The 11,246-nt window shown below is 44.0% G+C and overlaps 1 protein-coding gene across 1 annotated transcript; it reads right to left on the bottom strand.

Annotated features, from left to right (window-relative positions):
• Positions 1 to 1,416: 1,416 nt before the first annotated feature.
• On the bottom strand, positions 1,417 to 2,034 carry LOC130469963 (uncharacterized). Its single transcript, XM_056839513.1, has 3 exons — positions 1,850 to 2,034; positions 1,620 to 1,760; positions 1,417 to 1,542 (listed from the first exon to the last, which is right to left on the bottom strand). Exons 1-3 carry the CDS (start codon positions 1,985 to 1,987, stop codon positions 1,417 to 1,419), a joined length of 405 nt encoding a protein of 134 aa, XP_056695491.1. The 5' UTR covers positions 1,988 to 2,034.
• Positions 2,035 to 11,246: the final 9,212 nt, after the last annotated feature.

Here is an 11,246-nt window from a genome sequence, read left to right as displayed (position 1 = left end):
TTACCATCACTTTGTAAAAACTTGCCCGAAATGCCAGATCTTCAGTAACCTTAACCACTTACCACCCTCAGAACTATACACCTTCACTGCTCCATGGCCCTTTTCCACCTGGGGTATAGATATAATCGGCAAGGTAACACCAACAGGCGTAGGGGGGCACGAGTATGTTTTAGTCGCAATTGATTACTTCACTAAATGGGTAGAGGCAGTCTCCTATGCAAAATTAACAGCCAAACATGTCGCTCGATTCCTAGAAAAGAACATATTCTGTCGATACGGGGTTCCACATGAAATCACAAGTGACCAAGGCTCCCACTTTAGGGCCGAAGTCCAAGACCTGCTCGAAAAATATCATGTCAAACATCATAAATCCTCTCCCTATAGACCGCAAATGAACGGCGCGGTAGAGGCGGCCAACAAAAATATTAAAGTCATAATCGAAAAAATGGCCGAAAATTATAAGGATTGGCCCAACAAATTACACTTCGCATCATGGGGCTATCGAACCTCAATCCGCACCTCCATTGGGGTAACACCTTACTCCTTGGTATACGGAATGGAAGCAGTTCAACCGATCGAGTTGGAAATTCCCTCCCTCCGGATCGTCCCAGAAAGCAAGCTGCCCGAGGCCGATTGGGTTCAAGCTAGGTACGACGAGCTCGTCCTTTTAGACGAACGGAGGTTGAGAGCTTTACATCACGTGCAAGTGTATCAAAAGCGCATCGCAAGGCAATTCAACAAAAGAGTCAAACCTCGAAATATCAAAGAAGGCGATTTTGTGTTAAAAGAAGTCCGCGCACCTACTACGGACCCTCGAGGAAAATTCCGGCCTAATTGGACCGGACCATATTTTGTAAAAACCATCCTACCTGGCGGAGCAGTCCAACTAGCCGACATAGATGGAGCGGAATTCGCTAACCTCACGAATTTAGACCAATTGAAAAAGTACTATATTTAATAAAATTCAGTCCGGAGTTAAGGCATATAATAAAAAACTCATAAGCAAGCATTCTGCGCATTACTCTAAGCAAACGGCTTAAAACTCACTAAAGTAGAAAGGACGAAGGACAAAGTTTCAGCGCCCAGGACTGGGCGCCTTTATTTTTAACGCCCAGGCCTGGGCGCCGACATTTCCTACGCCTGTATTTGGGCGTCATTCTCTCTTGCCACCTATCCTCCCGCTTCTGCAAGTGTTCGTACTCCTTTTTTCGGATCATCAAAAGAACCACGAACACTTAGGGGGGTAGCAGATGTGTAATGAACGCCCCTTTCAATTTTTTTTTTTTTTTTAAATCATGGCTAGAACTAGGCACGACCTGATTCTGACAAGATACGTAGGAAATCCTTATCAAGGATTCGGTCCAATAAAAAGTAAAAAAAAATACTAAATATGGAGCACATCAAGACAAAAAAATATTACAAAGGGCACATTACCCGAGTGGAGTGGGGGCTCCTGCAAGAAAGTGCAGATCGGGCCCGAACCAACGCGGACTTCAACCGGTTGATCACCCCCACCATCGCGTTGGCCGTACGGGCCGGAACCTGAAACAGGAATGTTAGTAACAAAAGGAAAAAAAAACAAAAGATATAAGAAGAGTGCACAAATAAAAGGTGCATACCGCCTGTACTCCCTCAGGGAGCGGAGCATGGAAAACCCGGTCTTCCGGGACAGTCTCCACAATCTCGGATCCACTCTCTCCGGTATACGAGATCCGAGCATCGGGAAGCACCCATCCCCCTAACGAAGGGTCAGAATACTCCTGCACAAAACACAGTAAACATAAACACATAGGCACGAGCATGAAAACCCTAACAAAAAAATCAAGTACAAAAAGAGAGAGCAACTCACAACGCCAGGCTCCGGGAGACGAAGAGAATCCTGGATAAACTGATAATAGCTAGCTCCCGCTATCACCAACTCCGTCGCCGGCACGCCAGTCCTCGAGTGGACCCTCCACGACTCGCCTATCGAACGAGTAGACAGCATGGTCGCAGGCGGAGGCTTAGGCACCGAAAAAACCCCGACCGTCTGCATACGTACCCACTCTCCCAGGTACCAAACTGGGTCGCGGTGGCCAAAGAACAAGATACGCATCTGGCTCAGGGCATAACTATCCCTGATCGAAGCATAAGTACCCCTAAAGGAGAGCCATGGTGTCCAAACCACCTGTTTCGTACAGACACGGTCAGATCTCGCACATAGAAAATAAAAGAAAAATGACGAAATACGAGATAGAGGATAAGATTCTGTACATGCTCAGGGTTCCCGTCCCGAATGAGATCCCACACGGTATCGGGCGGTGGACGCGCAGTCAGCTTCTTCTTCCAACCCCAACGACGACCGGCAGGGTACTCCAAAGGCCTCTGCCCCTTTCGGGGAGCCAGCCAAGGCAAGTGCTCAAAAGCCCACAGCTATAAAAGGAAAAGACAATAATACGTCAAAAAAAAAGAGGGCCCGGTAAAAGCGAGAAAACAAAAGAAAGGCTAGGCACATACCTCGATCAAACGCGGCACTCCCGCCAATGTAATGACAAAGTGACGTCTACACGGGTCCGAGTCGCGCACTGCCAAACTCATCTGGCCGACAAGCGTCGCGTAGCCCAAATCGCCCCAGCAATAGTCACCCAGCGTAGACACGTCCTCCACCATGCCTATCCACCTCGGGTCAAAGGTGTCAGTCGGGCCCGATAGAAAAGTGGAAGTAATAAAATGGAGGTAGAACAGTCGGGCCTGTCTCGAAGACGACTCCTCCACTCCATGCTCCAGGGCCCACATCAGGTCAGCAAAAGGTATCCCACGGGGCTGGTACGAAGGCAATCTCATGCCCATCCACGAGCCCAGGAGCCTGGTACCCTCAGCAACCGTCGGTGGTGGGCCATCCGACCCCAGGCGAACGGGGTTCCCTGTAAAGGTCAAGCCCGTCAAAGCCGTGTAGTCCTCAGGAGTGATCGTCATCTCACCCCAAGGAAAATGGAAAGTGTTGGTGGTATCCCACCACCACCTCATGAACGACCGCAGAAAGGACAGGGAGATGTTAAGCCGCAGTATCTCCCAGAAGGTCTCGACCACCGGAAACAGTGAGCTCGCCCCCACCAAAGCCTGGGCGTCCGAGCTCAGGAAACCAAAAATAGTCTCGCTCGTCGCTGCACCGTAGCCGCGAACCGTAGTGTCCCTCCTCGCGTGAAGGCGGGTAGTCACGTGGTGCTCTAGGTCGTAGTGCAGGTGTTGACCGTCGTAGAACTTAGGACCCACCCATAGGGGTTCCGCGCCAGTAGACTGACGCGTCATGCCACGCTCCTCGTGGCCACCAGAAGGAGGTGACAACTCGTCAGACATGCTGATCAACGATACAACAAGGCATTATACCTTTAACAAAATTGGCACTCACACCAATCACTAAAAAGTGCATTCCGCTCATAAAATGGAGTCATACAATTTTTGTTCCCTAAAAACATGATACCAAGTTCATATTGAGCAAAAATTCCCTAAGTGAAAAAAAATTATTATTAACTCCAACAGAATCAAAATTCTTCCATAATTTGCCATTCATGAATTATGAGGAACGCAAGCAATATACCAAAAACACCTACATTGTAAGAAAACACTAGAGTCGTAGGAATACTTGGGGGCTAGTATAAACATGCCCAAATTCAACAAGAATCAGCATACTTGCGAAAATTAACATGCACAAACTAATTAACATGTTATGAAGAACATTTCCAACTATCTGATTGAAGGAAAGGGGCACAAAATCAAAAACCCCCAAATCAATTTCATGCACAAAAAACTTGACCAAAAATACTGAAATTGACAAAAAAGCTCAAAATTACTGAAAATTACTTACATTGGGAAGATTAGGGAGTGACTTGGAGTAGAATTCGCAAAGAAAAGTGAAGAAACGAGCAAAAAATCAGTTGAAAGAGGTGAGGAGTTTGAGCGAAAATGGCGGAAATGGGAAAGGAAGGAGACGGTCCGCGTATTTAAAGACCAGTCTCCCCTTCGCATTTTCAACGCCCAGCTCTGGGCGTTAGAAATTCTCGCGCCCAGAGCTGGGCGCTGAAAGTGTTTCGCAGACAGCGAATATTCGCTGTCGGGCACGCGCAATCCCTATTTGTGTAAAACATCCGTTATCTGGACATTTCTTTCCCAAAAACGGTATTTTTGCAATATCGTTAACAAAAAAAATATACACAGTGTGGACCCACTTGTAGGACACACCTAATCGGAAAATATTGCGACCCACCAACAGGTTGTGATCGCAAAAAGCCCTTCTACATAGGCAAAATGAAAAAGCAAGAAATTCAAAATGGGCTCGCCCACCCTCAGCGGGCGGGGTCTGCGTCACCAGCCGCGCAGGTCCTCAGTTTTCGAAAAAATAGAATCTTCAAAAAACAAAATGAAACAGGCTCGCCATCTTCAGCCGACGGGGTCTACGGTGCAAACCACGTAGGTCCTTATTTTCAAAAAAAATTAACACAAAACAAATTTCAAAATAGATTCGTCCACTTCTATCGGACGGGGTGTCCACCCTTAGCGGACAGGTTCGCCATCTTTAGCCGGCGGGGTCTACGTTACAAACCGCGTAGGTCCTTATTTTCAAAATTTCAAAAATAGATTCGTCCACTTCTATCGGACGGGGTGTCCACCCTTAGCGGACAGGCTCGCCATCTTTAGCCGGCGGGGTCTGCGTCACTAACCGCGCAGGTCCTTAGTCGCTGCAGCGATAACTTTTTCTGGTTTTCCGTTTTTCCAAAAAAGAACGATGTGAGTAGCTTCCCCTTTTTTTCCAAAGATTGGTTTTCCGTTTTTTCCAAAAAAGAGCGATGTGCTGGATTTTCCTTCGTTTTACGTCCCATAAAAACAAGGGGGCTTTCTCGTTTAGCTAACCCTGAAAATGAGAATCTTTAAAAACATTTTTACCTCGTGATTGGGCTTGGCCAGGCCCAATTACACTTTATAGCTTTGATTTCGAAAACATCTGTAGCTACTCCCAATGACAAAGTGAGGGAGTTTCTACGCACCTTTAGATCCTTCCAATGACAAAGTGAGGAAGTTTCTATATTATCCGTTGACAAATCCCAATGACACGTGAGGGATATGTCGACACTTCAAGTGATGACCCTTAAGTCAAATGTTATCACTCGGGGGCTCGTGAGACCCTCGCCAAAACAGGTCACCATGGCTTGTGCGACGCACTCCGTCTAATACTTTGACCATCGTCTTACTCCAAGACTCAGTCAAAGTGGGGGCTAACTGTAGACACCTACTTTTGTCCCCATTCCCGAAAGGGAAGGTTCGATGATGAAAGTATAAATCTCCACTTGACAACGCATCTCCTATAAAATAACGAATCTCAATTCCCCTTTTCATTTCACCCGAAACCTGCTATTTATAGAAACCTGCTATTTATGGAAACCTGCTAAAAATAGTAACCGCCGTAATGGGTAGTTGTTAAAAGTGGCAAGTCATAAAAGATAGAAACCTGTCAGAATTAGGTGTTGCACTCCAACATAAATCCTAAATGAGATAGAGATTATGAGAGAATCCTATTCCTAATATGATTCGAAAATAAGAGTCACGTATTAATTAAAATCCTAACGAGCCTAGAGTTCGTAACGGGCCCAGACGCATCCCGTCACAAGGTTAATACGCACTAAAAGACTCAATTAAATCTCAAATACTCCGGATTCTAGGAATCCGAATCTGTCTAAGAAAAACAGCCCAGATCCTATTTTCAACGCCTGGCTCTGGGCGCCGAAATCTTCGGCGCCCAGGCCTGGGCGCTGAAAATACCTGGTACGTGTTTTTTCCTAATTCCTCGTGGATTAGAGCTCTACAATTCTATCTTTCCACGAACTCTTTTCTATAAATAGGGCCTTAAGTTCGACGTGAAGAAGACACAACACACATAACTATTATTCTGAGTATTGACTCTAAACCCCTAAGCCTAAGCCTCACGCTGCAAAACTAATCACGCGTTCTGTCGCAATCCATCCATAAATCGAACAGAACGTATCCTGTCCCATCATTTGAGATTCGTTAAATAAAAGGAGAAATAGCAAAGTCAAAGTGGTTAGTTTTCTGAGAACCGTGACGCACCTCTCAAGGGTGCGTCGTAATGTTTCCCTTTTCTATGATTTAATTGCTTTCCTCGCCCTTTTATGAACTGTTAAACTAACTAAATCTGATTGTTCGATCACGCCTAATAAAGATTATGTTTTTAGGAAATTGGATTATCATGCTAGGTCCCTTAAAACAATCTAAATCAGATAATCGCGTTCGATCTAGTATTATATGTTGCATATTGTTAAAATCGACTCAGATTAGTTTAATAGTTAACGCATGTCCCTTCAATTATTTATGCTGAGCTAGTAAGGATATCCTGCCTCTGGACTATCGAAGAGAGAGTACTCCTCTCGGTAGTTACAGTCCCCCGAACCCTCAATCTCTACCCTGCGGGTGTACGTTGAGCGATCCCCACCACCAGGGATCACAAGGGAACCTACGGCCATCGTGGTCAAACATAATTGCACTCCCTTTATGTCACGATAACCGGGTTTTGTTAGTTTTTCTCATTGTCGTTAAAAATTGAATGGCGACTCCTATATTACTAGTCAATTGGGTGTAAACTCACAGGAAATCCAATTACACTTGATTTGACAAAAAAGAAGCGTCACACCCACGAGGGACGAGGTCACGCATTAGCCTCGTGCTTTTTCGACCCCTTCACACCCTCTCCTTTTCATAGCATGAAAAATTTCAAAAGCAACCAATGCATTGTCGGTAATAAGTCTCATTGGCACAAATGCACTATGACTAATAGAAATGATTGATTCCAGAAAAGGTTTCAATTTATTTGCCAGAGTTTTTGAAATGATTTTATAGAGCACGTTGCACAGACTTATAGGACGAAACTCACCCATATTTTTCGGATCATTACACTTTGGTATTAGGACAACACAAGTTCTATTCACCTCTTCCAAATCACAGTTACCCCTCCACCACCCTTGCACAAAAGACACAACATCCCTTATAATTATATTCCAAAATTTCTGAAAAAAGAGAGCATGCATACCATCTGGGCCTGGTGCCTTATTTGGGTGCATCTGGAATAACGCCTCCCATACTTCTTCCTCGGTTGGCTCCGTATCAAGGAGCCGATTCATATCCTCCGTAACAACACACCCGATCCCTTCCAATGCCTCCATAAAGTCGTTGGGCTCCTCCGATGCAAAGAGTTTTTCAAAATAATCCGTAAAAATATTATGCACTTCCTCCTTCTCAGTTTTCCAGTTATCGTTTGCATCATTCAACCCATTTACGTGGTTGCGCCTGCTCCGTTGACTTTCTTTACGGTGGAAGTACTTCATATTTTTATCACCATCACAAAGTTCGTTCGCTCTAACACGTGCATATATACCAGTAAGACTCCTCCAGAAGGTGCAACTCATCCAATTTCTTGCTAACCACGCCACACTGGTTGATGGTACTAGCATCTGGCGACTGATTTTGTAGCTCCTTTAGAGCTTTCTCTACTTCACGAATCTGTTTTCTAATATTTCCAAAAGATTCAGCTGCCCAGGAAGCTAAAGCATTCAAGCACCCCTCAATTCTCGCGGCCATTGTCTCCCCCACCTGCTCATGCCATGACACAACAACCAGATCCTCATACTCCTCCTTCGAAAGACAATAAGACTCAAATCTAAAGAGCCTTTCATCGTTGTTTCTGCCCCGTACATAGTCAGATTTAAGTAACAAGGGTGTATGGTCCGAGAGATATCGAGCTAGGTGGATAACTGCTGCATTAGGGAAGATATTAAACTAACCCTCATTTGCCAAGAATTTATCAAGCCTTTCACGTACCACCGTAGTAGTAGAATTACCCCTTTGCCAAGTGAACTCACTACCTATATATCACATATCACGAACTCTGTATCGGTCCATAGCCCCCCTGAACTCGTCCATCTGTCGTTCACCCTCAAAGCCCCACCCTCCTTTTTCGATGGTCCCACTATCTCATTAAAATCACCAAAAAGGACTAGAGGAACGTTACATTCACCCAAATAGTTCCCCATCATCTCCCAAGTCAAGTGCTTATTTTCCAGTTCCGGCCATCCATACACTCCTCCCGCTTTCCACACAACCACACCATCTTGGTCCAGGATGTTCGAATCAAAATAATGATTTGAGTATGACCTAACATGAACATTTACATCCTTCCACCAAAAAGCCATTCCCCCCGATCTTCCATTACTACTCACACACAAGCCATTCACGTAACCACACCTAACCTTAATCCTTTCCAACTTCTCCGGATCAATCATTATCTCCATAAGGAAGACAATTTCCGGCCTATCCCTCCAACACCTATCTGGAGGGAATTTACTGTCCGGGGGTTGCCAAGCCCCTGGCAGTTCCAACTTAGAATTTTCATTATTGTTCGCGGGGTTGGGATATTCGAACCTCCGCTACTTTGACACGCCCATCAAGGCATGTCAACTTCGTTCTCCTCAGCCCCCTCCTCTTCTCCATCTATTTCCATACAGTTTTTTCGTTTGCCACATTGGAACTTGTCCTCTTCCGTAGACCCACCTACATTAGCCACCCCCATCTCTACGGAACTTCCTGTATTTCCTTGAAGGCAATATACTCGAAGATGAGATCCCAATATTAAAAGCCATAGAATTGGGTTTTGATATGTGTGAGCACCCCTGTTCCTTCCTCGCCACATTCTCCTCCCTGCATGCTTCATCCTGGGTATCCACTTCGCCACTCCCGTTTACCATCAACGCCCGTTGTGGGGCAGACACATCCCCGTTCCCCACCACACTGGTTAACCCCTTAACTAGAAGGACTTCCCTCCTCCTCCAAACTGCAGAAAATTGTTGGTGAAGATGCGCCAGTCCCCTTCAAAGGAGTAACACCTAAAGAAAGGGACACCCCTTTGAGCTCCTTAACTATCCTGTCCACAGCCTCCCCCTCCACTCTATTTTGCTCTGTCTTTTTCTTTGTCACAAACAATTTCCTCGAACATCCTGACTTCTCTCGCATGGATGCATCCTCCCTACCACCCCGGTTTGCCTTCCATGGGGACGCCCTCAGTTCATCAGAAAACTTTACAGCTGCATCAACGTTGTCTCTATTCTCGTCGCAGTCTTTCTCCCTGTGGCCAAGCCTTCCACAAACATAGCAGAACAAAGGGAGTCGTTCGTATTTGATCTTGACACACACCTCTGCGCCCCCTTTCACCTTCAGCCCAATAGAATCCAACAATGGACTTCTAGCATCGATTAGGGCACGAACTCTCATTGACTTTTAATCCCGACCATGTTAGTCAAGTCCACATCAATGAACCGTCCCACCTTGTTTCGCACCTTCCTAGCATTCTCAATATTCATCCTCTCGTAGAACGGTAGATTGTACACCCTTACCCAAAAAGGAATAGAGTGGAGAAGTATGTCGGATGGTTGCATATTACCTTGGATTTCGCTGAGAATAAGGGCATGCCGGTCGAAGTGCCATGGTTGTGCTTCTAGAATGTGTTCCTTGTCACGCCAATGATAGAATTGGAAAAAGAATACGTTCTTGTCAATAGGGTTTGCCTCCACTCCATACCTAGGGTTCCAGATTCTTCTCATCGTCGCAATCAAAGCGTTCGAATTCACGTTCCAGTCAGTCCATACTCTTCCATCAATCCCCGGAGTCACCCTCGCATCGTCTTCCTCCTCCTCATCCACCTCCCATTCCACCTCTTCCTCTTCTTCCTCAAAAGGTTTTTTTACTATCATCATGAAGCTCGGGTTGAGCCCGTTCCATTGCAATATAAAATACTCGAAAAGATCGAGAGGAGCCTTCGAAAAGGAGATGCCCCAGAAATACTAGACGAATACCCTCCCAAGAGAAAAAAAACCCTACAGGGACTCGCTACCCGCTACCTTAAAGGCTACTAAATTTAAAGTTTGACAAAATCTACACAACCGCTACCTCTACCGCTAACCGCTACCTTGCCAAACACTCACAAATTTACAACTAGCATCTTGAATAGGTCAAAACACTACCCGCTACGTCAAAAGCTGCTGTCGAACACGCCATTTGAAGAAATATTTTTTAGTAAAATGAAAAACTTTATCACTTAAAAATATAACTTTTACCTAGATCGAGGTAACTTTTACTCCGGTATACAATAAATATACCCCATTTATTAATAAAGTGAATAAAACCATTTGGGCCAATCTTTTAGGAACAAAGGGAGTATTGAAATGTAGATATCGAGGAAAATGGGAATTTAGACGTAAGGATAATAGAAACCGTTTCCACAAATTCTGAAAATTATTAGGTGCATTCGGGTGCACCGTATATCCAAGAATTTTTTATGCCCATGGTGGCCTCTCACATTTTCTCCTCACATGTAAGGAAAAATGTGAGAGGGTGCACCGTTACACAAAATTTTTATTTAAAGGTGATATAATATCTTGCATCAGAGTAGAATTAAGTTAAAATGCTTAGAATTTACCCCAGCATAACGTAAATGTTATCTACTTTTTAAATTTTTCTCTTTAATAAAAATAATCCCTTCAAAATTATTAATAATGTACACAAATAACTATGTAACTTTAAAATTGTTTATCCACTGAAAAATCTAATATATATAAAGGGGGATTTTTTGGAGAGTATTCAGAGCGCCACATAAGTTTTCCACGTCATCATATACATAGATAATAACAAATTAATAGATAAATAAATACTTAGTAAAAGATAATAAGAGGATGAATTTAATAGGATTCAACTACTAGTAAAAGATAACAAGAGATAAATTTTACTAGAAGTCAACTACCATGTTCTATATAATGCAGCTACATTACTAAAAATAAAAACAATCTCATTAACCAACCAAATCCAGTCTTATAACTAAAATATTCTACGACAATTACCCACATGATCGATATATGCGATAAGGTAATCAATTATGACTGCCTCATTCACGACAGGCTTGCGAAGAATTCACGTAGTAATAGTTCTTTTACGACGGAAAATCCCGTCGTTAATTGTAACACCCCGACAATTCTCATTTTTCTAGAATAACCCTTTAGTATATATATAAAAACAAATATAGAGAATTATCAAAGTATTATCGCCCGTGTGAAAACGTAACGGCTTATTCAGAATTTTGCAGCGGAAAACATAATGAATAGCTTTAGGTTTATAAATGATCAACTACGGGACTAGCTCCAAAACCAAAACACGAA

This window comes from Spinacia oleracea, chromosome 3 (assembly GCF_020520425.1).
Source record: "Spinacia oleracea cultivar Varoflay chromosome 3, BTI_SOV_V1, whole genome shotgun sequence".
NCBI lineage: Eukaryota > Viridiplantae > Streptophyta > Magnoliopsida > Caryophyllales > Amaranthaceae > Spinacia > Spinacia oleracea.
Note: the sequence above shows the minus strand (reverse complement) of the source record. Positions and strands in the feature narration are given on the sequence as shown.